This window comes from Lepidochelys kempii, chromosome 11 (assembly GCF_965140265.1).
Source record: "Lepidochelys kempii isolate rLepKem1 chromosome 11, rLepKem1.hap2, whole genome shotgun sequence".
In the NCBI taxonomy this organism is placed as follows: Eukaryota; Metazoa; Chordata; order Testudines; family Cheloniidae; genus Lepidochelys; species Lepidochelys kempii.
The window spans coordinates 400,329-427,686 of NC_133266.1; the positions used below are offsets into that span (position 1 = coordinate 400,329).

General features: G+C 53.3%; 2 protein-coding genes across 17 annotated transcripts in view; one reads left to right on the forward strand and one right to left on the reverse strand.

Annotated features, from left to right (window-relative positions):
* The window catches only part of SLC4A3 (solute carrier family 4 member 3), an 83,642-nt gene extending 62,561 nt beyond the window's left edge, over nt 1-21,081 (reverse strand). For 2 of the 9 annotated variants that reach the window (XM_073304802.1, XM_073304796.1), the window contains exons 1-6: nt 18,446-18,862; nt 10,693-10,845; nt 8,842-8,998; nt 3,628-3,956; nt 3,099-3,238; nt 690-901 (exon numbers count right to left, since the gene is read on the reverse strand). In XM_073304802.1, coding sequence (XP_073160903.1) covers nt 690-901; nt 3,099-3,238; nt 3,628-3,956; nt 8,842-8,998; nt 10,693-10,746 — 892 coding nt within the window. In that variant the 5' untranslated portion in view covers nt 10,747-10,845; nt 18,446-18,862. Of the gene's footprint in view, nt 1-689; nt 902-3,098; nt 3,239-3,627; nt 3,957-8,841; nt 8,999-10,692; nt 10,846-13,849; nt 13,935-15,793; nt 16,019-16,473; nt 16,574-18,445; nt 18,869-20,961 lie in introns of those variants that run through there. The other 7 variants (XM_073304798.1, XM_073304799.1, XM_073304797.1 and 4 more) reach the window with 7 other exon arrangements.
* STK11IP (serine/threonine kinase 11 interacting protein) overlaps nt 20,364-27,358 on the forward strand; it is a 48,254-nt gene continuing 41,259 nt past the window's right edge. For 6 of the 8 annotated variants that reach the window (XM_073304810.1, XM_073304806.1, XM_073304812.1 and 3 more), the window contains exons 1-3: nt 20,364-20,457; nt 22,161-22,224; nt 26,592-26,794. In XM_073304810.1, coding sequence (XP_073160911.1) covers nt 20,392-20,457; nt 22,161-22,224; nt 26,592-26,794 — 333 coding nt within the window. In that variant the 5' untranslated portion in view covers nt 20,364-20,391. Of the gene's footprint in view, nt 20,458-20,504; nt 20,588-21,704; nt 21,926-22,160; nt 22,225-26,591; nt 26,795-27,358 lie in introns of those variants that run through there. The other 2 variants (XM_073304808.1, XM_073304807.1) reach the window with 2 other exon arrangements.

Sequence of the window (27,358 nt, forward strand, 5' to 3'; positions counted from 1 at the left end):
TTTGCGGATATAGACTAACACGACTGCTACTCTGAAACCTGTCATATATTTGGTTATTACTACAGTCAAGCCAGGGGGTGCTGCTGCATCCTCATAACCCCTAGTCCTAGCACCCCTGCACACCAGGTTCAGACAGGAAGTGAAGCAGAATCCTGTCACCAAAGGAAACTCTTGGCAGTATCTAGGGAGGCAGACTGCAATTCTGCCAGGTGAAATTGGGTCAAGCCAAGGGTGCTAACACCCTACTCCTGCTACAAGGACCCTGGGGTCTGTAGCCGCTCACCATGAACTGCCAGGACTTCGGTTCAACTTTTCAACCAAAATTCAGCATAGCGCTGGGGAAACACCAGGGGACATGTTTCCTTGCTCCTGCACCCAAGGAATGGTGGGACCAACTACCAGGCCTAGCTCCCAGGGGGATGGCAGAGTCTTAGGGCTGACACAAAGTGGGGAGGGAAGGTATGGCTGGGTTACTCAGGCCTTCCAACCAAGGGGATGGGCCTGGGGGTAAAGGCCCAGGCCTGACGCCAAGGGGGATGAGCCCGGGAGGTGGGAAATGCCCAGGCCTGATGCCCAGGGAGATGGGTCCGGGGTGGGAGAAATGTCCAGGCCTGATGTCTATGGATTGGGCAGAGGGTGGATGACACTTGTACAGGAGACACATTAAATGTCACAAAGCAGGGCCTCACTTTTCATGTCGTCCAGGTCAGCAGACGCCAGCATCTGGGCCTCGGCCTCATCGGTGGGGACGCGCTGGTACACTGCACTCTCCAGAGTGGTCATACTGCCGATGCACATCCGCTCCTTCAGGTCATAACTCACCCTCTGCCCGCTCACCACCTGGCTCCAGGGCTTGCGCCTGTCCCATCCCCGAGACGAACATTCTCTGGGCTCCGGGAGGCTGAGGAAACAAACGGGAAACCTGGCAGTAGCAGCAAAGCAGAGCTGGCAGCACTGGGGTGGGCTGGAAGGGGGAGAGGTTGTTCCCAGTCTGAACTCCTGTTTGTAAGTCTTTTCTCATGAGATCATCCTCTGGGCTGAAGGGTCCCTCCCAGCCCTGACCTCAGACCCAGTTATCTGAAAAGCTTGAGAGTCCCTGGCCAGGAGCAGGCATGTGTCAGGGACTCCCAAACTACAGCTGGGGTCTTCAGGAAGTTAGGCCCAGTGAAAGCTGCTTCTGCTCCCTCCCCTACAGGGTAAGCCCCCCTTCCTTACAAGGGATGGAAATCCCTCATGGGCCCACAGCCCCACAGTTCTTGCTCTGTGTCCACAAGCCCTGGCCTGGCCTGTCCCACTGCTTCCCAGTCTGTGGGTCAGGAACCAGGCGCAAAGGAAAGTCAGGCTGGAAAGGCAAGCTCCTCCCTTCCTGGCATGGTGCCCCCCAGATACCTGTGCTGGGGACTATCCAGTCCCCAGGTGATACCCCTGCTGGTAAGGGAGCCTAGTCACGGGGGCGATCATCTGTACCTGGGAACCAGGAAGGCTGTATCCAGACCCTGCCCCAGTTGGGTCTTGTAGCACACCTGGCTGAGCGAGTGAGTGATTTGGGGACTGGGGTGGGCACATGCTAGCACCCTTTCCTCCTTCCCAGGCAAACCCACATGGTGAGAGAGAAGGGGAAGTGTAAGGAAGGAGAGCTTGGATGCAAGGATGTACCCAGCCTCTGCCTCTTGTGTCAGAATCAAAGGGGAATTCATAGATTCCAAGGCCAGAAGGACCCCTTGGGATCATGAAGTCTGACCTCTGGAATAACCCAGGCCAGAGACCTGCCCTAGAATAATTTCTAGAGCAGAGCTTTTTAAAAAATTCCAGTCTTGAATTAAAATGGTCAGTGATGGAGAATACACCACGACACTTGGTAAGTTGTTCCAACAGTTAAATACTCTCACCATTAAATCTCTCCTGATTTCCAGTCTGAATTTGTCTAGCTTCAACATCCAGCCATTGGATCGTGTTAGGCATTCCTCTGCCACACTGAAGACCCCATTATCAAATATCTGTTCCCCATATGGGTATTTATAGACTGTGATCAAATCACATATTAATATTCTCTTTGATAAGAGAAAGAGATTGAGCTCTTGGAGTCTATGACTATCAGGGCTTGTCTTCACGCACACCACTGAACCTGTGTTGCTGTAGTGAAGACATTATTATGCTGACGGGAGAGCTTCTCCCATCGGGGGAGTTAACCCACCTGCGTGAGAGGTGTAGCTATGTCAGTGGGAGAAGCTGGGGATTAGGTCAGTGTAACTGCGTCGCTCGGGGATGTGGATTTTAAAGCATTAGAAAACAAGCCTAGGCCATGTCTACACTATACCTCGCATGGGCATGTTTTCTAATGCTTTAATCATTCTTGTGGCTCTTCTTTGAATTCTTTCCAATTTATCAACATCCTTCGTGAACTGTGAACACCAGAACTGGGTGCAGGGTTCCAGCAGCATTCACATCAGTGCCGAATACAGAGGTAAAATAACCTCTCCACTCCTAGTCGAAATTCCTGGGTTTGTGCATCTCAGGATCCCATTAGTTCTTTTGGCCACAGCATCATACTGGGAGCTCATGTTGAGCTGATTCTCCACCAGGACCCTCAAATCTTTCTCAGAGTCACTGCTTCCCGGGAGAGAGTCCCCCATCCAGCATGGATGGCCTTCATTCTTTGTAAAAACATGCATCTAGGAACATTTAGCCATATTAAAATGCATATTGTTTGCTTGCGCCCAGCTTACCAAGTGCTCCAGATTGCTCTGCATCAATGATTTGTGCTCTTTATTCTTTACCTCTCCCCCCAATTTTTGTATCATCTGCAAACGTTATCACCTGGACCAAGATTTCACCTATGTGGAATTTGAACCCAGAACCTTTTCGTTTGAATCCGAGGATGCTACCTCTTGATGTTATGAGGAACTGAGTGCCTGCTTTGTTGATTTGACTGTTGAATTAAAAATAGACTGAAACTGTTAACTGATCTTCACTGGGACTACCCCTATACTTACTTAGGCACATGCTTAAGTACCAGCTGAATCGGAGTCTAAATAAAAAAGCCTACTTAATGAGCACGTTTTGAATGACCAGCCAGCCCCAGGTCAAGTCCATCCTACCTGCCAAGAGAGGCCGGGCCCGTCTCCAGCAGCAGGTCAGCGCGGTGTGGCATCGGGGACATGATGCCACACTCCTTCTCCACATGGAACTGTGCAGAGGCCAAGGCACCGCAGGATTCATCGTCACTCCCAATAGTGAACTGCAGAGAGGAGACAAGTCTGAGCACAAGAACCAGACCCTGCCCTGCATGAGCGAGCCAGACCCACCCCACAGGGAAAGGATGGTCCTAGATCTTCCCCCCACTGCTCCCCTCAGATGTGGGCCATCCTAGACCTAACCCTCTGCCACTCAGGGAATGAACCATCCCATACCCTCCCCACTAAGCACTGCTACCCACAGTATAGAGTCAGCCAGACCTATGCCACCCAGGGAATGGACCATCCCAGCCCCTCCTCCCCAGGGTGTAAACTATCTCAGCTCCTCTCGCCACCTAGAGCATGGCCCATCCCAGACTCTACCCCTCATTGACCCCCGGCACCCAGTGGTGGAGCCTGCAGACTCCCTCGGCCCCTCCCACCCCAGCCTTGCCTTTGGTTTGCTAGGGGGCTCAGGCTTAGGATTGTCCCTCTTCTCATGAGCCTCTGTCTCTGACGCTGGTGAGACCTCTTTCTCCAGGGCCTCTTCTGCCTCCGACTCTCCTTCCTCCTCCTCGTCCCCCTCCTCCTCCTCGTCCCGCTCCTCCTCCTCCACTTCCTGGATGGTGGGAGTGATGTCCGAGGGGGGCACCGAGGTTTTTTTCTTTTTTCTCTTTCTTCTCTTCCTCCGGTTGGCATGGGGGAACCTCTTCTGGAACTTGAGGGCAGGAGGCAGGTGGGTGGAAAGGGGATGGTGGATATGGTGGGAGGTTTGGCGATGGACTGAGAAAGACAGAGAGAGTCAGGGGCAGGAGGCAGCAGGGACAAACACGACCAGGCACCTCAGAAACCACTCCAGGAAACTGCATGGACAGGGGGGATCAAGGGCCGGGGGAGCAGCCCACAGGGCCAGAGCAAACCTCCTTAGCTATGTGGCAAGAATATGAGCCAGGCCTGCTTGGTAACCCTCACTAGCCCATCATTACACTCTATGACAGAGCTGTCTCTGCTCGGTGCGCTGCACAGCAGGGAAAGGCGCTCCTGAAAGGCAGCCAGTGGGCTACTGAGAGCTTCAAAGCCAACGGGCTGCCAGTGCTCCTTAGCCTGGTAGAAATGGGGTGGACCTTTTACAAACCGCCCTCCTCTGTCCACAAAAATGCTAGAGGCCACATCTTTTAGGGTCTTCTAATTCCAGGTGCACTGTGAGAGCAAAACCATGTAGGCGGCCCAGTACCTGACTGCAGGTGCAAATCCGGTCCTTAGTCACCTGTGTGACAGGACTTGGGCCTGCAGGTACCAATGGAAGGCTACGTTTTAAAAATCTGGATCTAAAACAAGAAGAGACAAGCCTTTAGTTTAAACCAATCCGCAGAAAGGAATTTGCTGGGTGTGAAGCCACAGGAGTCACAGGGACTGTGCAACAAGAAGAAATTAGCGGCATTACTGTGCATTGCCTCAAAAACATTAATTGTCACCCCACTGGTGTACGAGGAAGCATAAAAACGCATCATTCCACATGAAAGGAAAGAAAGCTGCTTTTGCAGGGTTTTACTGGAGACAGAGAGCCTCCCCGAGACAACCTGCTGGAGACACACTGACTCTGTGAGACGTGAAGCAGAGACATTGAGACAGCCAGAGAGGCAACTGGAAGTTACCAAAACACTGGTGGCTCCTCAGGGTTTGCAGCTTTGGGTCTACACGGCAGCTCTTTCTGCCACATATTTTGTAATCCACTTTTATTTCAGGCTTTTCCCTCTTTCCTATAATAAGCTAATAAAATCTACTTGGATTGAAAAGTGGCCTGCAAAGGACGATTTAAAATGAGAGCTTGCACCCCCTCTTCTGCACACAAGACGGCCAGGTTCACTGTTGTTCCAGTTTTGCTTTGGTTTGGTTTTTCAAGTATTTTGTGGTGGTGGGCTGGTTTTGGGGGGGCCGGGGGCAGGGGGGATTTTGTTCGTTTTTGGGGCTTGGTTTTGCCCCTAGAAATATCAGGATTGTTGAGTCTGCCCTGCCCTGATTCTACTGGAGAAGCTTTTTGGCAGGGCAGAAGTGTGCCTCAGGGCGTGTATTATGAGCTCTCAGACGTCAATTGAAGGAGCAGAGCTCTTACTCTTTAACAAAAGTTTCCTTCACCCAAAACGTTCACTGGCCATTTGAGTTAAATATTCATGCCCAAAACCAAACTGGGACCAAAGCACTTTACACAGGCTGGCTGATCGAAAATCCCCCTTGTGCTGCTGCTCCAGCTTCCACTCCCTTGGCTCTTTTCTGCTCACGACAGAGTCTCCAGAGTGTGCAAGACCTGAATTGCTTAAGACATATTAAGTGGGGGAAAAAAACTTGACAGAACTAAACCCACCAGTGCCTACCAGGACTCTTTCACCAGCATAAAGGTACAAACAAAGGTGCAGGCCCAGTCTCTTCCCTTTGCAGCTCCAACTGGAATGGGTCATCATGTGGCATGTTAAGCTGAGACAAAGAACCTGAACACTGACCTGACGGAAGGCCTGAGCTGCCTACCAAGGGCAAGAGATTCTGCAATCTCTAGCCCAAAACAGTGCTGAGAAAGGGCTGACATATGCCTGCCTGGCCACCAGAAGAGAAGAACTCTATGCTTGACCTCTGCACTGGGTCTTCTGAGTCAGGATTGAGCATTCGTAACAAGAAAGTACATCTCAGAGCTAAACCCACCACATCTCTCTTCTAAATTCAGGATTTGCACATTCTCCCATGATTCACCTGCACCACGGTACCTCCTCCCAACTTGTCCCTCTGCCCCCTTGTGTGCACCCAGCACATCCTCTCCTTCCCTGCTCCACGGCATCTCCTGTCCACCTGGAAAGCTCTGCCTCAGTGGTGGCTCAGATACTCAACCGCTCCTTTTAAATCTGTCTTCAACAAGATAAATATAGAAAAGGAGTTTGAACAATCCATCTGGAAGGAAGAGCCTGTATAATGGCTCCTGACAAGGAGCAGGGGACACTTGTAAAATCTGAACATAAACAATTCCATGGGCTCAGATGATGTCACTCTAGGATCTTAAGAGAATTAGCCCATGAATTTACTGACCCACTGATAATTAGTTCTGAAGAGTCCTGGATAATGTGGAGAAACATCAGAAGATGTTTCCTGGGGCCGGTTTTATTCAATATCTTCATAAATGATCTGGAGGATGGTGTGGATTGCACTCTCAGCAAATTTGCGGATGATACTAAACTGGGAGGAGTGGTAGATACGCTGGAGGGGAGGGATAGGATACAGAAGGACCTAGACCAATTGGAAGATTGGGCCAAAAGGAATCTGATGAGGTTCAATAAGGATAAGTGCAGGGTCCTGCACTTAGGACGGAAGAACCCAATGCACAGCTACAGACTAGGGACCGAATGGCTAGGCAGCAGTTCTGCGGAAAAGGACCTAGGGGTGACAGTGGACGAGAAGCTGGATATGAGTCAGCAGTGTGCCCTTGTTGCCAAGAAGGCCAATGGCATTTTGGGATGTATAAGTAGGGGCATAGCGAGCAGATCGAGGGACGTGATCGTTCCCCTCTATTCGACATTGGTGAGGCCTCATCTGGAGTACTGTGTCCAGTTTTGGGCCCCACACTTCAAGAAGGATGTGGATAAATTGGAGAGAGTCCAGCGAAGGGCAACAAAAATGATTAGGGGACTGGAACACATGACTTATGAGGAGAGGCTGAGGGAGCTGGGATTGTTTAGCCTGCAGAAGAGAAGAATGAGGGGGGATTTGATAGCTGCTTTCAACTACCTGAAAGGGGGTTCCAAAGAGGATGGCTCTAGACTGTTCTCAATGGTAGCAGATGACAGAACGAGGAGTAATGGTCTCAAGTTGCAGTGGGGGAGGTTTAGATTGGATATTAGGAAAAACTTTTTCACTAAGAGGGTGGTGAAACACTGGAATGAGTTACCTAGGGAGGTGGTAGAATCTCCTTCCTTAGAGGTTTTTAAGGTCAGGCTTGACAAAGCCCTGGCTGGGATGATTTAACTGGGAATTGGTCCTGCTTTGAGCAGGGGGTTGGACTAGATGACCTTCTGGGGTCCCTTCCAACCCTGATATTCTATGATTCTATGATTCTAAGACTAGACGAAAACAAATGTGGTCCTGACTTCCAAAAAAGGAAAAAGAGGAATAATGAGCATCTCAATCACCGCTCAATAAGGCTCCCTTCTCTCTCCAGCAAAATATTGGACAATATGAAGAGAAAAGTCACTAAAAATCTAGAGTCAGTTTTTCAGAGAAACCTCTGTCCTGGCGGCACAAGCAAACACCTCCAGCACTAACACTTGTGTATGCAGGTGATACTTTTGAGTGGAAGTTCGATCACTAATCTAGACAGGTGTTACAATCTGTCATCTTAAGGCAGAATTGTTGGTGCTCAGCAACTCCATGTGCAGGTGATAGTGTACACTGATGTTTTGAAAATATGGAATCTAGGAGGAAATGGAAGCATGAGCAATAAGTGGCTGTTGGGGGTGGTTTATAACAAACAGAAACATCAGTACTTGTTTGACAGAAATTCCAAAGGAGTGGCCAACCCGAAAGCAGCATGTGTGATATATGTGAAATTTAATAACACACTTGAGATTTCAGAGTAACAGCCGTGTTAGTCTGTATTCGCAAAAAGAAAAGGAGTACTTGTGAGTACTCACGAAAGCTTATGCTCAAATAAATTAGTTAGTCTCTAAGGTGCCACAAGTACTCCTTTTCTTTTTACACTTGAGATTGTGTCTCACACAATCTATACTGGAAAATAAACTGAAATTGACATGCAGTGAAACACCAGAGCTTGGAAAATTTGCCAGACACTTGCTAACCAGAAGACTAAATCTACTGGCTTCTCTCTCTGTCCCTCACCCTTGGCTGCTGAGGGCAGTCTCTGCTGCGCTGGTCCTTCTGTGAACAGCTCCCATGCCTGCCTCTCTTGCTGTTCCCCAAGGAGCTGTAGAATGAAACTAACATGATTCTGAGAGACAAGGTGGATGAGGTAATATCTTTTATTGGAACAACTTCTGGTGGTGAGAGAAACAACAAAAGTTGTCTCTCACTAACTGCAGTTGGTCCAGTAGAAGATACTACCTCACCCACCTTGTCGCTCTAATACCCTGAGACTGAGGTGGCCACACCACCACTGCATAGAACATGACTCTGGTCTGTTTCATGGCTGCTATTGAGAAACCTATAGGGATGCCTGAACCTGTGGCACCAGGAGCTTTGGAGCTGTCTGTCTGCAGATTCAGGAAGGCAGCTTGGCTTCAGGCCACATTTGGAAGTTTCTTCACAGACATAAGGTCAAGAAATGTTTTTAAACAGAAAACTTAAGTTATGTGGAAATTGCTGTGATGGTTCCCAGCTGCCAGGGTGAGGAGGCGAATGGATTCCCAGCCTCCGAGGAATGCTACCCTGTGGACTGAAACTGGCTAAATCTCTACACAAGAGGTGACAATAAAAAGCAACTGACAGAATGGGGGCTACAGGCATGTGGCTGAGACTGAGTATATGCAACCACTTCCTTAACAGTCTGCAAGAAGGAGGTAAACAGCACATTACTGAGATCTGCAGACCTGACAGAGCCCCAAGGGTATAGAGGGGTTTGGTCTGATGGACATTTGTGGGCACGCAGGCAGGCAGAGTGTTCAAACCAACATACGTTCAAAATCTCTCTCACTGTAGTTGCGTCTCTGCTCTTCCAGATCCCTTGATGCTGACTTGCTTATCAGGTCCCCAAACCTCTTGATTGACAAGGTCTTATCCAAATCCTCATCGTCCTCAGCGGCGGGAAAGGCCTCCTCAGCATGATCGCTGTCCTGCACAGAAATCGCCAGATAGCAATCAAACCCTGTATAGCTCTCCAGATCTCAGAGCCCCACAAATGGCACACCACTTCACATGAGCTCAGGAGCTATCACGAAGCAGCAAATACTGTAGAGCTACTCACACCACAGTGATGCAGACTATGGAAGTACCTGGGAGCAGAACCCCAATCTGAACTGAGAGCCAGAAAAAAAAAAACAGCAGGGCCCCCAAACCTGGACCCCCCACATCCCAATGTCCTCTCCTCATCATCACAGCCACTAGTACCTTCTCTGTGCTGCTCCAGTCTCTCCCCAGGGAAGGCGCTTACATCACCTACTCGCGAGTGGTCCATCCCATTGCCTAACTGCTCTCACAGATAAGGAACATATCCTGTTTTTAGCTGGAACTTCCCCTTGCTCAGTTCAGGCTGCTGCAGAGTCTGTGCTAGTTTTCACCCTACGTTCCTGCTGCTCCCTTAGGTATGTAAAGAGGGTGGTCCCGTGTCCTGGAGCTTCCTCTTTCACTAGCGATGAGGGGCGAATGTCTCAAACCCACTCTCAGGGCCCAAGTGAGTGAGGAACTCAGAGGTGAGGCTTCCTCCCCACAGTTGCTCCTACGACACTGGCTGCCCCACACTCTCCCATCTCTGATGGGGCCTGTGCCCCAGTCTCTGGGAAGTCTGAACCCTGCTGGTTTCCTTAGGGATCTCTCACCTGCTGCCCCTTTATCTCAGAATGCCCAGGGCCATGGTCTGATTTGTCCTTGCACAGAGGCTACCACACCAGCTCGAACGCTAAGCTCCGGCACTTCTGTCCCTTCCACTTCCTAAGCAGAAGCAGCTGGTAAAATTTTCCATCAGCACAGCTCGAAATGCCAGTGCTGAGCTGGTGTGGACTCCTCTGTTTCCATGGTAACAGGAGGCCCAACCGTGACAGATCTGTCTGTGCTGAACGGGAATAGGCAGCAAAATGGCCTCAGCCAACCTCCCCCACGCACTCCCAGCCAGCTCTCAGCCCCAGCAGCCCAGCTGGGAGCACGGCTGCAAGCTGCCAGGAGCGGCTACCCTGCTGTGGCCTGCCCAGGGATTTGGGAACCCCAGCTGGACTGCGCCCCATAGAAACCAGACCCAGCAGGCCCTCTACTCTGTCCTGAAAGAAGGAGCACCTGGTGGGGCTGCGCAGCGCCCCCACTGGCTCTGGTGGGTGCTGCAGCCAGCTGTGTCCAGTTCTCCTTGCCCAGAAGGACCATGAGGCGGGAGGAGGATGGGGACAGAGGGAGAAGTGGGGAGAAAAGCTGTGGTACTGCTGAGAAGTGCAAGACCCCACATATAAACGCTCTTCGCAAGTGATGGTTACAATGAGAGAGTCCCTCCGTTCTCCAGATCAGACTCTGCCCATCCGTCTGTCTGTCACAGTCATTAACTTCAGCCAGCCCTATAGGGCAGGGAGTGTGAACGTGACTTTCAAAAGGCTTCAGCTATACAGCTGCCATTGAAGCAAAGCCCAACCGGAGCACTGTCTATTCCACTTTGACTTCCCGCTCTCACCAAGGCCTGAGCAGATGGGACACTTGGGAGACCAACAAGGACATCCCCAGATGCTGTGAATGCCCTGGCCAGAGCACAGGCAGATCTCTGCACACAGTCCTGCAAGAACAGGACTCCCTAGGAAGGGCCAGAGTCATTGCTGTTGGATTTCCACCTCACCTGCTGCAGGTTGATGAAGACGCCTCCTGTGGGAGGGGACTCTCCAGCTGCCATGTTGTTTCAGGACCTAAGGACCGTCATGCCAAGTCTTGGCAAATCTCAACCTTTCTCTTTTACGTGCAGGCATCCAGCAAACCTGGAGAGTGGCATAACCTGGGGGGAGAGAGCAGGACAAGACAATCTGTCACCTGCAGCACTAACCTGCTTGTGGCCCTTCATCCCTCCACTGGCTGCCATATGCAAAGGGCTTAGTACCTCCCGTTCAGCCAGGACATCTCCCCTCACTGGACAGCCCCAGCACCTGGCAGTGCAAGACTATCATTCTGTGCAGAGCAAATGGAGAGCTCCATCAGGGTGACACAGATTGCTCTGCTTGGTGCCAGCCCTGGTCCACTAGCCAGTGTGGAAGGGAGGACATAGCCCTGACATCTCTCTGCCCCTTTCCAATGGCTTGTACCGGGGAGGGAGCAAGGGCTTAGCTGTCCCTGCTCACTGGGACTGCTCCTGTGCTCTCCTTACAAGAGGAGAAAAGGCTTCTTGTGCCCCCACTCTCACATGTACTTGTGCAAAGGCAGATAAGAAGTTGATCCCCTATGGGAGGAATAAACCAAGAAAGCCATGATGCGGAGAGGGTGGGATGGGAGTAGGCAGGGTAAGGGTACCATGTTAATTAGGTGAGTTAACTCCAGGGAGGACTGTGAGGAACTTCAGAGGGACCTAAACAAGTGAGGGCAATGGGTAACACAAAGACAAGTGGTTCGGTGTTGATAAATGCAAAGCAATGAACACTGGAAGAAAAATCTTAAACTTCTCATACATTTTCCAGGGTTCTAAATGAACTGTATCAACTCAGGAAAGGGATCTGGGCAGCTCTGAAGACAGCTCAATGGAGACCCCTGCTCAATGGGCAACTGGAATTATAAACAAGATGTGAAGAGCGTAAGGGATGGGAATGAGAACATAGAAAATATTATAATTCCCTTATGTAAATCAATGGTGTGGCCTCATGTACAATCGTGTGTGCAGTCCCAGCCAACCCATTTCACACAGTATACTGTAGATGTAGAGGGGGGTCAGAGATGGGCAACGAGTATGATAAAGGGCCTGAAAAAACTCTCCTATGAAGAGAGATTGAAAAGATTGGCATTGTTACTTTAGAAAGGAGATGAAGAAGAGAGGACATGAGAAAAGCAGCTAAAATACTGAACGGGATAAAGAAGGGAGATTGGGAACTCCTGTTCTCCCTGTTTCATAGCAGAACTTTGAAAAGTGGGAGGGCCATGGCCCCCTTGGCCTAACCCTCCCCTCCTCGTCCAGTTCTGGGGGCCCAAATGTTGTTTGAACCCAGGGTCCCAATAAAAATTAATCCACCCCTGGTTGTGGGGTGTATGATGATCAAAACAAGTGGAAAAATATCTGCAGGTTTGCATCTGTTCTGGCAGGATCTGGTGCTGCTTTGAGTGGGTGTGTCCTGGTCTGTGGGGAGCTTGCTTCTGATGATGAGCTTGGTGGGGTTGGGGGGTTGTCTGAAAGCCAGTAGCAGAGCTTTGGGAAAGATTTATTTCAGGATGTGGTCACCATTGAATATGGTTGTCATGGGCGGAGGGTATAATAGGCCAGGGGACGCTAAGCCTCCCCTGGTGCAGCCACCCCCAGACTCCTGGGCACTACCAAAACCTCTGTACCTCTTCTCCTTCACACCAGCACCCCACACCGAGGTTCCCGTGGCTCGAGGCATCCCTCCTCACCCGTCAGCTGCAACCTTTCACTCCCCGCTGTTCCATGAGACCCCACCATGTCCCTCCTTACTCCCCTCTCCCTGGAAGCCAGCGGAGGCTCAGCTCCAGCAGGTGGCCCAGGGCTCAGGCTCACGGATGTCCCAGAGTGGCTTGGGGCTCAGGCCAGCAAGCTGCCTCGAATAGCTCGGGGCGTGGGCTGCCCAGCACGGCTTGTGGTGACCTGGTGCAGCCCTGGAGGTTGGGGCAGTTTGGCCGGGGCTTCTCCAGCTGTGATTGTGGGGGCCCTCGGGGCTCCAGTGGGTGGATGGGGGGTAGGGATGGGGCCTCAGGCAGAAGGTGGGGTTGGTGGGGCTAGCTTCCCCAAGGGGTTTTTGCCCGTCACCCATGAAGGTTGTTGTTTAATGATACCCCAGGTATCATTGTGCCAGAGTGGGTTGATAGGTGACAACTAGGGGTATGCGGTTGGGTTTGGCTTTTTCTGTATAGAAGCAGGTTCTCCTGGGGTATTTGGGTGGCCATTCCATGATGTGATCTACTTCTCTGGTGGAGTGCCTTTGTTTGGAAAATGTGCGTTAGGGTGTGTATCCCAGACTTTCTCACCACACAAATGACCAGATTCCTCTGGAAACAATAGGCTTCCTCCAGAAACTGCAATATTAACAACCTCTCTCATGGATGTCACCTCCCTATACGCCAGCTCCCACTCCCGCACAAAGACAACGTCACTGCATGCCCCAAATATCTACAAAACAATTGACAACACTCACATATCCATCACTTTCTCTCAGGGATGGTCTACACTAGAAAGTTAGGTCAACTCAGGTACATTGCACAAGGCTCATTTTCTCATCTTCTATTAAATCATTTCCAGAGGTGTGACAGGATACACCCATTGAGGCAAAAACATTAGACAGAAAATGTGACACAACTGCAGTGTGATACGTCTACAAAGAAGTACACTGCAATTTTGAGGCTGCACATACAGGCCATACTGACAAGAAGGTGACCAAAACCTTTCCATGTGGCTCTAGTGGGACCTTGTGTGAGATATTGCATTCAATTCTGGCTACAATACCAGAAAGACATTAACAATTGGTGTCTCAAGGATCCACCAACCAGTGTTGTTATTAATGATCTTGGAAAGAGAGTGAGCAGAGAGGGGGCAAGAGGTACAGATGACATAGAATTATTTAGGGTTGTCAAGACTGGAGAAGACTGTGAAGAACTTCAGAGGGAACTCACAAAGTTAGGTGAATGGGCAGTATGGGGCATATGAAATTCAGGGCAAAATCCTGGCCCCACTGTAGTCTATGGGAGTTTTGCCATTTAATTCAGCAGAGCCAGAATTTCACCCTCGGTGCTGACAAATGCAAGACAATGTACATTAGAACCCACATTAAATTGAACCTCTCACACACCTCACTGGTTTCTAAAATAGTTGTAACCCCTCAGGAATGAGACCTGGGCAACTTGATAGAAATCTGCTCCCTGTGCAGCTGAAGTCTGAAAAGCAAACACAAAGTCAGGATGTATAAGGAATGGGATGGAGAACAATGGAAATATTCCAATGCTGTTCTGCAAATCCGTGGGACACGTTCCCCTGGGATACTGTATTCAGTTCTGGTCATCTTAGCTAAACAGAGATAGAGCAGAAGTAAAGGGGATCAGACATGAGCAACTAACATTATGAGAGGCTTGCAAAACTATCTGTTTGAGGACAGATTGAAGAGACTGGGCCTGTTCAGTTTAAGAGGGGACATGATAAAGGTATGTATAGTAAGGTATGGCAGAGAGAAGGCAAAATGGGTACCTTTCCTTACCTTCTCTCAACATAAGAACAGGTGCTTAATTAAACTGAATGGCAGCAAAAGTAAAACCTATACAAGGAAACAACACTTTATTACAGAAGGCATAATTAGCCTGTGGAACTCAACGCCACAATATATTGAGGCCAATTGTTAGTGAGGTTAACAACCGGATAAGTGATTTGTATGGAATATGTCCTCTCCTTGTCCGTTGAAACAGCTATTATCAGATACTTTCAGAGACAGGATTCTGAGCCAGACAGACCCCTAGTCTGATTCACAGATTCCAAGGCCATAAGGGCCTAGTCTGACCTCCTGAATAACACAGACCATAGAATTCACCCAAAATAATTCCTAGAGCAGATCTTGAAAAAAAAATCCAATCTTGATTTTAAAATTGTCAGTGAGTGGAGTATTCACCATGACCCTTGATAAATTATTCCACTGGTTAATTACTCTCACTGTTAAAAATTTACACCTTATTTCCAGTCTGAATGTGTCTAGCTTCAACTTCCAACCACTGGATCATGTTAGACCTTTCTCTGCTAGACTGAAGAGCCCATTCTCAAATATTTGCTCCCCAGGAAGGTACTTACAGACTGTGATCAAGTCACCCTTTAACCTTCTCTTTGTTAAACTAACTGGATTGAGTTCCTGGAGTCTATATGTTTTCTGATCCTTTAATCATTCTTGCGGTTCTTCTACCATTCTCACAGGGTATTTTCTATTATCCTATAACCTGAAAGGAGTTTAGAGAAGAACAAGTCTGAGGGCTGCAGGGATTGATTTAGAAAGAGAGATTAAGAGCTAAATCAGTCTAGTTTGGGTAAGTGATGACTAAGGCAGGGGGTGGAGAGAACATGCCAGCAGTATATAGAAAGATCTCATGGTTGTAAACACCGGTGAAGGAATTTTTTTTTTCAGGTGGCCCAACAAAGTGTAACTCAAGAGGATCAGTCTGAAATTAAGAAAGGGAAATGCAGACTTAATATGAGGAAAGTTTTGTGGCAGAGAGATCTACAAGGGAATGTGAACATTCCAGTCTGCTATGGTCTCCACATGGGTTTTCATATGAGGGATATAAAAAAAATAAGTCAGAGAAATTTTAAACACGGAGACCTTCATCCTTTTAGTGTCTACAAAGTTGTCTCTAGGTCCATGATACAGCATTCCTGATGTAATTCATTTACAATAATAGAAGCATGACAGCAGACCAGATTCAAAGGGGAGGCTAAGAATTAAAGTCTACAAGAGCGTACGCTGATGTAGCTCACACTTTTCCTGTCCCCCTTGGCTTATGAATTACACTAGCTTGAACCTGTCCCACTTTACCCAAGTGTAACATACAGCCTCCAAGCTCAGACATTTCTGCTCTAAAGTTGGCCCAGAGTCTAGCTGAGTGGAAGGGAACCTGTCTACATTGTAACATACACTGAGAGGCTGGAAAAGAGGAAGACAGCAAGGAAAGCAACTAACAAGAGAGGGTGTGACGATATAAATTAAAGAAGGCATGTTACTGTAGCTTAGGCAACTCCCACTGCACAGTTCTCTATTTACTTCAATGGGATTCCATGCTGGTGCTGGGATCCCTCCTCCTGGAGCAACCTGCAGGATGGTAGGTTTAAGATAGTCTCACTGTAAGGAGTCAAACCTGCACCAACTCTGAATTTGGTCCTCTACGTCAGGGGTGGCCAACCTGTGCCTGAGAAGGAGCCAGAATTTACCAATATACATTGCCAAAGAGCCACAGTAACACGTCAACAGACCCGCATCATCTCCCCTCCACCCCCAGCGTCTCCCACCTGCCAGCAGCACCACCGATCAGGAAGTAACTCTCAATCCCTGCTCCTCCTGCCCCCCTCAATCAGCTGTTTTGTGGTGTGCAGGAGGCTCGGAGGGGTGGGGGGAAGAGGAGGAGGAGCAAGGGCGCAGCAGACTCAGGGGAAGGTGCCTTGGGGGAAGGAGTGGAGTGGGGCCGAGGCCTGGGGCAGAGCCAGGGGTTGAGCAGTGAGCACCCGGTAGCACATTGCAAAGTTGGTGCCTGTAACTCCCATATACAAGGAGCCGCATGTGGCTCCAGAGCCACAGGCTGGCCACCCCTCCTCTACAGTTTTCTGGATCAGAAGTAACACTGGGTCTGAAATGGGTGATATTCTTTGTAAGGAGGGCACAGTGAGATGGCCAAGTCTGACCACCCAAATTCCTGTGGCCAGAGACTTTGTAGCACATACACTTACCTAGTTAGGTAAGAATATTTGCCAGGCTCTGGAGCGGTCTCCTCAGGGAAGTGATAGGAGCTCCATGCTTGGTACACTGAAAACAAGACTGGAAAGAACCCTGTGGGGAACCAGATTCGCAGCCGTGTTAGTCTGTATTCGCAAAAAGAAAAGGAGTGCTTATGGCACCTTAGAGACTAACCAATTTATTTGAGCAGCTCACAAAAGCTTATGCTCAAATAAATTTGTTAGTCTCTAAGGTGCCACAAGTACTCCTTTTCTTCCTGTGGGGAACAATTCTGTTCCAGGCTCCCGGGAAAAGGAGTTTTGATGTTGGCTAAGAGGCATTTTCCACCTCTTAACATCTATAATCCCACGAAGAGCAGCAGCCACAACTAAGTGGGTTGAGATAAAACCAGGAGGCAGTCAGAGGGATGGAGATAGAAACAGTATGAGAATCTAGGTGACAGACGGTAGATTAAGTAGCTAGAAAAAGGAGAAAGAGGAGGAGTTCAAAGACAAGTGAGGAAAATGATTAGAGGCCTGAAAAGGCTTTCCTATGCAGAGAGATTGACTGGGACTGTTTAGTTCAGAGAGGAGATGAACAACAGGGGATTACAACAGAAACATAAAAATAAAGAAGAGGTGTTGAGGTAGTAGGCATAGTATACAAACCTGACCAGAACTGAAAAGATAGATTCTGCACTCCTATTCCCCCTCTCTCATAACACAAGAACAAGGGGACACAGGATGAAACTGAAAGTGTTAGCAAATGTAACACTAAGGAATAGGAAAAACTTTTCATGCAACACTGAATTAACCTATGGAATGCATCGCCACTGAGATCAGAGAAACCAAGAGCACAAACAAAATTCAGAAAGGGATTTGACATTTACATGGATGATGGTTACTTTAGACAGGGTAGCCTGTGGGGAGGATATCCACAACTGTTCACTTTGGATGTTTACACCTTCCCCTGAAGCCTCTGATACTTGCCACCATCAATGATGGGATACTAGACTAGATGGAGCACTGCTCTGATCTAGACAGAGAAATCATGCAGAGATGATGAGGTATTACTACAAGAGGCAATTACAAGGAAGGTCCTGACAATTGGGCTTCTGGGTAGCTATGGCAGGATCACATGCAGCTCAGGAAGAAAGGAACAGAGAGGGACCATGACAATATATTGCATGTGCCTCACAAGCACCCTGTGTGTATGCCTGAGCCACAAGCTGATCAGACATGTACTGCATGGACACAGGACCCTACAGTGAGGGGAGACTCCGAGAAATATCAGGGTGTGCATGAAAGCTACTTCATGACACTTCATGAAAACACAGAGCGGGCAGCATCAGGAAGCACTAGTGCAGATATCAGGTGTGCAGGCACCACCTGTAGGCAGGAGCCAGCCTGTGGCACCAGAAGGTGAGACTCACAGGCCAGCTGCGTCTGGGACTCCATGGCTCTGGGAGAGTGGAACCCATTGTGCAGGGACCAGGTCTCTGCAGGAGTCTGCAGCAGTGGGAGAAGAGGACCCTGTGCCGGCTGCACAGGTGCCATGCTACATAGGAGCCTGCAGCAGCGGGAGGCAGGGACCCACCTATATGCCCTGTGCACCTGCTACTAGCCCTGTAATTTTGCTGTCTCATGTTCAGTGGCTCACAAACCTTTTCCTCTCCTTAATCGCCCCTGCATGCTGTCCGCTCCCTAGGGCTCTCTGGCTGGTACCGGAGGGAGGTGTCCCTCAAGCACAGACATTTTGGGAAAGGCTGCACGCTCACGTCAGAAACGCAGGGCAGCAGCCGCGGTAACACGGAGAGGTGGCACGGGCAAACCCCCAACAGGGCTGGCGGCCCCTGAGCGCGGCGGGGGGAAGCAGCCCAGGCTGGAGGAGCTGCCGGTCGGGGACCCGACAGGCTCCTGGCCACACGTCTGTGTCAATGCCACGGCCGCGCAGCTGCCGAGAAAGGGCGATGGAGGCGAGACGTACCTCGCAACCGCGGAGAGGGAAGGAGAGCCGCTCGCCTCCGGCCAAGGGACCCCGGACACACGGCGCTGCGCAGGACTCCCTCCGGCCAGGCTCCGGCCGCCGCCGGGCAGTGCTCAGCATGCGGCCATGTCCCTGCTGGGGGCCACGGAGGGCGGCTGGGTCAGGCACCGCCGCCGCCTCCGCTTCTCCAGCAGCCACGCAGCCATCCACCGCATCGGGCTCCGCTCCGCCTGGCTGCGCTGGAAATCCCGCGCCGCGAGCCCCGAGCGCCGAGCCCGGCCGCCGTGAGTCACGCAGGGCTGGGGCGGCCTCCGGCACAGGCGACAGCCTGGAGACGCACGCCTCCCGCGGCTGCCACGCCAGCTCCAGCGAGTGGCTTCGCCCGGCCCGCAAGGCGCCGCGCAGCGCAAACGCGGGGCCAGGTCCCCGCGTTACCCTGCGCGCTGCCGTCACAGGTGCCCACTCCCACCCCTGGCACGTGCAGTTCCCCGCCCCCCTCGCAGGCTGGTCTGGGCACACTGGTCACACGTGCCCACTCCCACCCCAGGTGCATGCTCCCCCCCCCGCTCTTATTCCACTCCCGCGCCCCCCTCGCAGGCTGGTCTGGGCACACTGGTCACACGTGCCCACTCCCACCCCAGGTGCATGCTCCCCCCCCGCTCTTATTCCACTCCCGCGCCCCCCTCGCAGGCTGGTCTGGGCACACTGAGGTTGCAAATAGCCTCACAATTCCCCCTTCCCAGAACACACACAAGGCCCGCAGCCCGCACTGTACACATGCCCCCTAACAGGGCCACATACACCCGCCTGCTCCCACCCCCCCACGTGCCTATGCGCCTCTTCTGCTCCCCTTCCCTTCCCATCACATAGTCATACACACCGTCTGCACCCCCACCCCTCCCTGCTTCCCCGGCTCTGTCCCCACACCGACCAGGCGCTGTGCCGTGTCCTGTGCAGTGCCCGAGGGGCTGCTGGAGCCAGGCAGGCAAGACCCAGCCGTGGCCCCCCCATGGTCTCCCAGGCCAGGTCTATCGCCAGGGGACAGCAGCGCAGCTGGGGAGCTGCTTCCCTGCAGCAAAGGCCGAGGAGCAGCCAAGCCGATGCGGGTTCCCTTCCCAGCTTCGCCACAAACACACCCTGCGCTCTTAGTCGCGCATTTCCCCGTTGCCTCGGTTTCCCTTTTGGTCACTGCGGATAACGGGACCCATCTGGCGGGGGATTTGGGTTCGCGGACCGGTGCTGATAAAGGCACGAGACAAGAGCGGGCCGGGAGATGTGTACTGGCCGCATAACGCGATGGACTGTCCCTCACCCTCTGGGGGACCGCTGGGCAAGAGCCGGGCGCCTGGGGGAGCCGACCCCTCCAGGGCAGCCCCGTGCGGGGTCTGGCCGGGGCCCCCGACAGAGCGCAGCAGTCCGGCGGCTCCTGCCTTGGCCGCGTGGGCAGCCGTGACTGCCGCGGATCGGGGATTTGGGGGTGTTACCCGGGGCTGACTCCCGAGGAACCGCCGGCGGCGCCCGTGCGGCCGGCCGGCCTGCCTGCCCCGAGCGCGGCCGGGGCTCACCTGCACGCCCACGCCCACCCCCTCCCCGGGCCGATATAAGGGGCGGAGGGAGCCGCCGCCCCCCGCTCGGCCAAGGGCGCTCCCTCCACGTGCCCGGCTCAGCCCCGCCAGCCGGCGCCCTCCCAGGTAGGCTGCGGGGGCGGCCGGGGAGCCGCCTCTGTGCGGGGCGGGGGCTGCAGCGTGTCCCTGCGGGTCCACGGGCCCCTTTCTCCGGAGCCCCGCGGGCGGCGGCCCCAGACAGCCCGGCCCCGCGCAGGGCTCCGGCTCGGCTCGTGAGAGCGGGCTGCTGGCCCCGGCCCCGCACGGTGCGGGCTGCTGGCCCCGGCCCCTCGCTGGTCCGCGCAGGACAATCCGCCCCCTCCAGGCGCCGGGCGGCTCCGGATGGCTGCGGCGGGGGGACGCTGCGCGGGGGCTGGCAGGCGGGACTGGCGTGAAGCCGCCGAGCGGGTGCGGGAGACGCCGGAGTCACACCTGGGCTCCGCACAGCCGCGCGGCGTGTGGACCCCGCGGCTCATGCCGGGATCCCGGAGCTGCAGCCCGGCTTCTCCGCCACTTACCTGCCTGGCGGGGGGGCGAGGTTGGCGAGCCTGGCGGGGGGGCGAGGTTGGCGAGCCTGGCGGGGGGGCGAGGTTGGCGAGCCTGGCGGGGGGTGTCCCTGCACCCCGCTGAGAGGGAGAGGAAGGGGCTCCTCCGCTAGCACTACCCGGGGGGGTCCCCTCCCTTCCCGCCCCCGCTGCGCGTCTCCGACCCTACCCGTGCCGGGGGGGGGGTGAATCCCCCCGCCGCGCTGCAGCCCAGGGGCCAGCGCCGAGCACCCCGGGAAGGGGCCGAAGCCTGCGTGTCCGCGCCCCGGGGCTGGGGCTCTGCCCTGCCCGGCGCGGCGGGCGCTTTGCAGCCGGCCAGACCCTTCGTGGCCCGGCTGAGAGCCGCGCTCGGCAGCGGGGCGCTCACCCCCTCGCCGGGGGGCTCCCGCCCGCCCGCGGCTCCTCTTCGGCCGCAGGGGCCCGGCTCGCTGGGCGCGTCCCCCGGAGCGCTCCCCGAGCCCGGCCGGGCCGGACCGTCCGTCTGCCCAGGGCTCCCCTCGGGGCGGGGCTGTGCTGGGGGGCGCGGTGTCTCCAGAGTGAAGGGTCCGAGCGCTGGGGGGGGTCTGGGGCCGTGGGGGGGTCTGTAGAGCGGGAGGACGGGGGGGAGCTGGGGGTCTGTGGAGCACGGGGGGGGGAGGGGGAGGGGTGGGTGTGTTTGGGGAGGGAGGGGTCTGTGGAGGGCGGGGGAGGGGTGGGCGTGTTTGGGGGGGGCCGGGGGGTGTATTGGGGGGGGGAGCCGGGGTTGGTGTCTGTGGAGCACGGGGGGGGAGGGGGAGGGGGGTGTGTTTGGGGAGGGAGGGGTCTGTGGAGGGAGGGGTGGGTGTGTTTGGGGGGGGCCGGGGGGTGTATTGGGGGGGAGCCGGGGTTGGTGTCTGTGGAGGACGGGGAGGGGGAGGGGGAGGGGTGGGTGTGTTTGGGGGGGCCGGGGGTGTGTTTGGGGGGGGGGGGAGCCGGGGTTGGTGTCTGTGGAGGACGGGGGGGGAGGGGGAGGGGTGGGTGTGTTTGGGGGGGCCGGGGGGTGTGTTTGGGGGGGGGAGCCGGGGTTGGTGTCTGTGGAGGACGGGGGGGGAGGGAGGGAGTGATCCCAGCTCTACATTTTGCTCTTGCTTGGACGGTGGCTCTGAGGGGGACTCTATGGTAGCGCAGTAATGAAGGGCGCCTGGGGGAGCCGCTCTGCCCAGGCCTCTCGGACTCTATGGTAACGCGGAAGTGAGTGAGGCCGGGGGGGGCCGCTCTGCCCGGGCCTCTCGGACTCTATGGTAACGCGGAAGTGAGTGAGGCCGGGGGGGGCCGCTCTGCCCGGGCCTCTCGGACTCTATGGTAACGCGGAAGTGAGTGGGGCCGAGCCGGGGAGAAGCGAGGGGGGCAGCCCCAGGGTCTCAGGCCGGAGCCCCGCCGGGCGTGGGCCCCGAGTGGGCGGGGCCCCGGGGGAGGCGGAGCGGAGCGGAGAGTCCCGCGGGCGCGGGGCCGGTCTGCGGGGGCGGGGGGGTCACCTGGGCCCGTTTGCCCGCAGCCCCCGCCCCGCCCGGGCCTTGTGCGGCCGTGACGCTTCTCCCTGCCCCCCAGATGGCGGCGGCGGCCCCCGGAGAGACGCTGGTCCCGAGCTTAGCCCGCCTGCTGCAGGACTCCGGTGAGCCCCGGGCCCGGGGGGTTGGGGCGCGGCCCTTCGGGGGGGTCTCCCCTCTCGGCGGCCGGGGCTGGAATCGGGGGGCTTGGCCGCCCCTGGCTTCCCCGTGCGGGGCCACGGGCCGGAGCGCCTGATGGGGCCAGGGACGAGCTTCCAGAGCTCGGCAGCGGTGCGGGGAGGAAAAATGCCAAGTCTGACTGACGCTGGCAGGAGCAGACCGAGAAGAAACCTCCGCAAGTACCGCATCGTTTGCTTTGCCCAGCCAGGACCACTCCTTTCCCAGTGCCCCAGACCCAGACCTACGCAGGGTCCCCCCGCCCCGGACACGGGGGATCAAGGGGTGTCTGTCTGCTCCGGAGCCGTGTCTACCTGCGATACCTATGAGGTTTTGGTCGTGCCATAGGATGTTTCGACGCAGCCTGCATATATACATCTCATAATGCCACAACATAAATCCATGGTACACCCACATCTCGACTACTGCATGCAGTTCTGGTCAGTCCATCTCACAAAAAACATTAGAAAAGATAACAAAAATGATCAGGGGTATGGAACAGCTTCCCTATGAGGAGAGATTAAAACGTGGGCTTTGCAGCTTGGAAAAAAAGACGACGAAGAGGAACTGTGATAGAGAGCTATAAAATCTTGACTGGTGAGAAGAAAGTGAATAAGGAAGTGTCATATTATTCTTTCATGTAACACAAGAACCAGAGGTTACCCCAGGAGTGGGCAAACTTTTGCCACATCTAGGCATAGAAATTGTATGGCAGGCCATGAATGCTCACAAAATTGGGGTTGGGGGGCAGGAGGGGGTGAGGGCTCTGGTTGGGGGTGCAGGCTCCGAGGTGGTAAATGAGGAGTACAGGGTGCGGGAGAGGGCTGGGAGTGTGGGGGTTGAGGGCTCCGTTTGGGGTGTAGGAGGGTGCTCTGGGCTGGGACTGAGGGGTTTAGAGGGTGGGAGGAGGATCTGGGCTGGGGCACGGGTAGAGCCTTGGGTGCAGGCTCCAGGCGGTGCTCACCTCAAGAGGTTCCCAGAAGCAGCAGCATGTCCCTTCTCTGGCTCCTACGCGGAGGCGCAGCCAGGTGGTTCTGCATGCTGCCCTGTCCACAGGCACCACCTCTGCAGCTCCCATTGGCCACAGTTCTTGGCCAATGGGAGCTTCAGGGGTGGCACTTGGGGTGGGAGCAGTGTGCAGAGGGGAGTCCCTTGGCTGCCCCTAAATGTAGGAGCCGGAGCAGGGTCATGTCGCTGCTTCTGGGAGCCACATGGAGCGGCCCCAGACCTTGCTCCCCAGCAGGAGCTTGAGGGCTCAATTAAAACAGCTGGCAGCCCGGATCCAGCCCCTGGGCTGTAGTTTGCCCTCCCCTGGGTTACCCAATGAAATTAATAGGCAGCAAATTTAAAACAAGCAGAAGTAAGTACTTCTTCACACAACACACTGTCAACCTGTGGAACTCATTGCCAGCGTATGTTGTGAAGGCCAAAACTATAACAGGGTTAAAAAAGAACTATGTAGGTTCATGAAGGCTAGGTCCGTCAATGGTTTTAGCCAAGATGGTCGGGGATGCAAACACATGCTCTGGGTGTCCCTATCCTCTGACTACGAGAGGCTGGGAGTGGATGATGGGATGGATCGCTTGATTGCCTGTTCTGTTCGTTCCCACTGAAGCACCTGGTATTGGCCACTGTCGGAAGACAGGATACTAGGCTAGAGGGACCATTGGTCTGACCCAGTATGGCCATTCTTATGCAAGCTTCCCAGCCCAGGTCAACAGGTGCTGGCTAGCAGGGCTCATGCCAGCACTTGGTAGAGGGATGGGCTTCAGAACTTGAGCTCCAGCCTAAGCTGCAATTTCAAAATGCTGTCTGTGCAGCTATTTTTAGAATGCTAGTGTGAGCAACACTAACCCAAGTCTGTCATCCTGCTTCTGCAGGCTCTGTAGATGTAGAAATATTGTGGTGCCTATGAACTGTCTGCTACAAGAAGCAAATGCTCCCCTTCCAAACTTTTTGGAAGCCTTCTCTTTTTGGATTAAAATTTCCATGCTTGTGCTGCAAATATGAATGTGGGGTTATGTGAGAACGGAAAGTACTATTGCCATTATGTGTTCGAATTGTAATGCAACAGGGCTGCAGTCAAAAATGGCGAAGCTTGAAATTGCGTGCACGGAGGTCGGGGGGGGGGGGCAGTTCTTCTGCTTGACTTGAAAGTAACATGCACAAATAGTCTCATTTTTGAGTTATGTTCAGCATGTAGTTTTTGGTAGAAAACGTAAGGCTTCAGGCACTCGCTTAACAGTCTGCAGAGAGCAGTTAGGTTTGTGTTTGTTCAGAGCTTAACCCCTCCAGCAGAGTTTAAATTCTGCAAGTCTTTCCCCTTTAATCATAACTAATTAATACAACCTTGGTGTGAAGTCCATGTTGTACAATCAAATCACTAAAAATCAGGAACTGAGGGAAGGTTGCTAAAGCAATGTGACAGTATTCCATTGCATTTGCATTTGACTGGGGCCTGGTCTACATAAAAAAATTGTACATGTTGATTGGGGTGTGCCTGTTTTTACTGACATGCTGATGAAAGCCCTAGTGGGGGGGGACTTCAGCCTGCGGGCTGGATCTGGCCTGCCAGCTATTTTAATCAGGCCCTTGAGCTCCTGCTGGGGAGCAGGGTCTGGGGCTTGTCCCGCTCTGGTGCTCCAGGCGGAGAGCAGGGTCAGGGGCTGCTCCATGTGGCTCCTAGAAGCAGCAACACGGCCCTTCTCTGGCTCCTATATGTAGGGGCAGCTAGGGGACTCCGCTCTGCACACTGCCCCCCTGCCCCAAGAGCTGCTCCTGAAGCTCCCATTGGCCAGGAACCACGGCCAGTGGGAGCTGCAGGGGCAGTGCCCGCAGACGGGGCTGCATTCAGAACTTCCTGGCTGCGCCTCCATGTAGGAGCCAGAGAGGGGACATGTCGCTGCTTCTGGGAGCCGCTTGAGGTAAGCACTGCCTGGAGCCTGCACTCCTGAGGCTCCCTCCATGCCCCAGCCCTGATCACCCTCCTGCCCTCCAAACCCCCGAATTCCAGCCCGGAGCACCCTTCTACACCCGAAACCTCTCATTGCCTGCACCCCCAGCTGGAATCTGCACCCCTTCCTGCACCCCAACTCCCTGCCACAGCCCTGATCTCCCCCCTCCTGCCCTCTGGAGCCCTCAGTCCCGGACTGGCGGACCCTCCTACACCCCAAACTCCTCATCCCCAGCCAGAGCCCTCACCCCACCCTGGAGCCCCCTCCATACCCTGAACTCCTCATTTCTGGCCCCACCTCGGAACCTGCACCCCCAACCAGAGCTCGCACCCCCTCCCACACCACAACCCCAATTTTGTGAGCATTCATGGCCTGCCACACAATTTCTATGCCCAGATGTGGCCCTTGGGCCAAATTGTTTGCCCACTCCTGCCCTAGTGGCTGCAATTATACTGGTATAAGGGGCTTTATACCAGTTTAGGTGATTTTGCTTTCTTTGTCAAACTGGAATAAGTAACATTAGTAAAGCATTTTTGTACCAGTATCTTGCTCGTGCCAGTTTGACGAAGCAAAATGTGTAACTGCAGCTATGATGGGGGAGGGGAAAAGGGGCACAGTGTTGCTGTTTAGCTAGTCAGTTAAAATGACAACTTATAAGTGTAGCCAAGGCTTGAAAGTTTCATCTAGGATAGTAGTAAGTGACATGTAAAATTCCTAAAGTTGAATGGGGGTAACTTTTTTCTTTTTTCTGTTTACCTTGTAGATGTGACACTTTTTGTTTATAGCCACTTCCACTGTTTCACCTGAAGAGTTAGTCTTCCTCTTTGCTGAAAAGATGCTCAAACATCAACAAGGAAGCAGGAAACCCCTAAAATGTTGTCCTGAAATCTAAAGGGGACTTTATCAGAAACTGAAATTTCTTTAAAATTAGTCAATTTCAAAAAGTCACGTCTGCAGTCTAACAGCTGAGCAGCCTGCATGTAGTGTTGTCTAGTTTGGTTTTGCTGTTTAAGCATATAACTTAATATACTAGTGTTATGCATCCAGTAAGTAAGCACAGCAGAGTTACTGCTTCTCTTAACCTTTTACTCTTGCGTTTCTAAACATTCTGACTTTACTGTGCAGTCTGAACGTTGCATTAAGGCTTTTGCTTCTGACTTACTCATTTTCACATCACATTTTAAACCATTAGTGATTTAATGCTGTCATGTCAGGCAAATGGATTGATGCTAGGTATAGCTCATGGCCATGGGAGAAAGGTCCCCTTCCTGGCCTGCAGTCACACTACTGGAAGTGGTGAAGTGACTTATGGATGGAACTGCAGATACACTGGGTTTGTTAACGGTCTGATCTCTTCACAGGAGACTTGGTTCTAGACGGCACTAGCACCCTCACCTTGCTCACCTCCACTCTGCAGCACCTGACCCAGGTCTTTGAGCAGCATCTAGTGTCCCGGAACCAGAACCACGGTTTCGTTGCACTTCCGTCACACCCAGCTGACACATCCACCATTCTCCAGGCCCAGTTCCTGTTTGACATCTTGCAGAAAACTCTCTCCCTGAAGGTCTGTAATGAAAAGGTGCCCTGTGATGATTTTTGTGGGGAAGAAGGGAGAATGATTATGGTAAGCTTAGCAGGTCTGCTGGGGTGGGGTGGACTGCTGGAGCAGATTTCTCTGTATCCCCATCTCAGGATGGGTTCATTTGAGAAGTGTATGCTTATCCCTCGATTGCATGTATATCAAAGTACTTGTCTCTGTGCCCACAATGCTGTCAGTGTCTCTGGTAGAATGTGGAACCATAGTGTTCATGTAATGACATGTATTTATTTGGTATTGCATCTTTCCCAGCAAATGGTCTCCAAAAGGTTTTGTAGAGTTAAAAACAGGACAAAAGAGAGGAATATCAAAGCAGACCCTGGTCAGGTTGGCATTGTAGTGAATAAACTGAAGGGTAAATCATAAAATATGTGTGAACATGTTAACGGTATCTGATGGAGACTGGGACATGGATGAGCTAGCTGTCTGGCTCAAGCTTTGTAAGTCTGAGGGTGGTGGTGGTGGTAGGCTTGGGAAAATTAGCAGAGATAACATCCCTTGTCTTTGCAAGGGTGCATGGCTACTACTTGT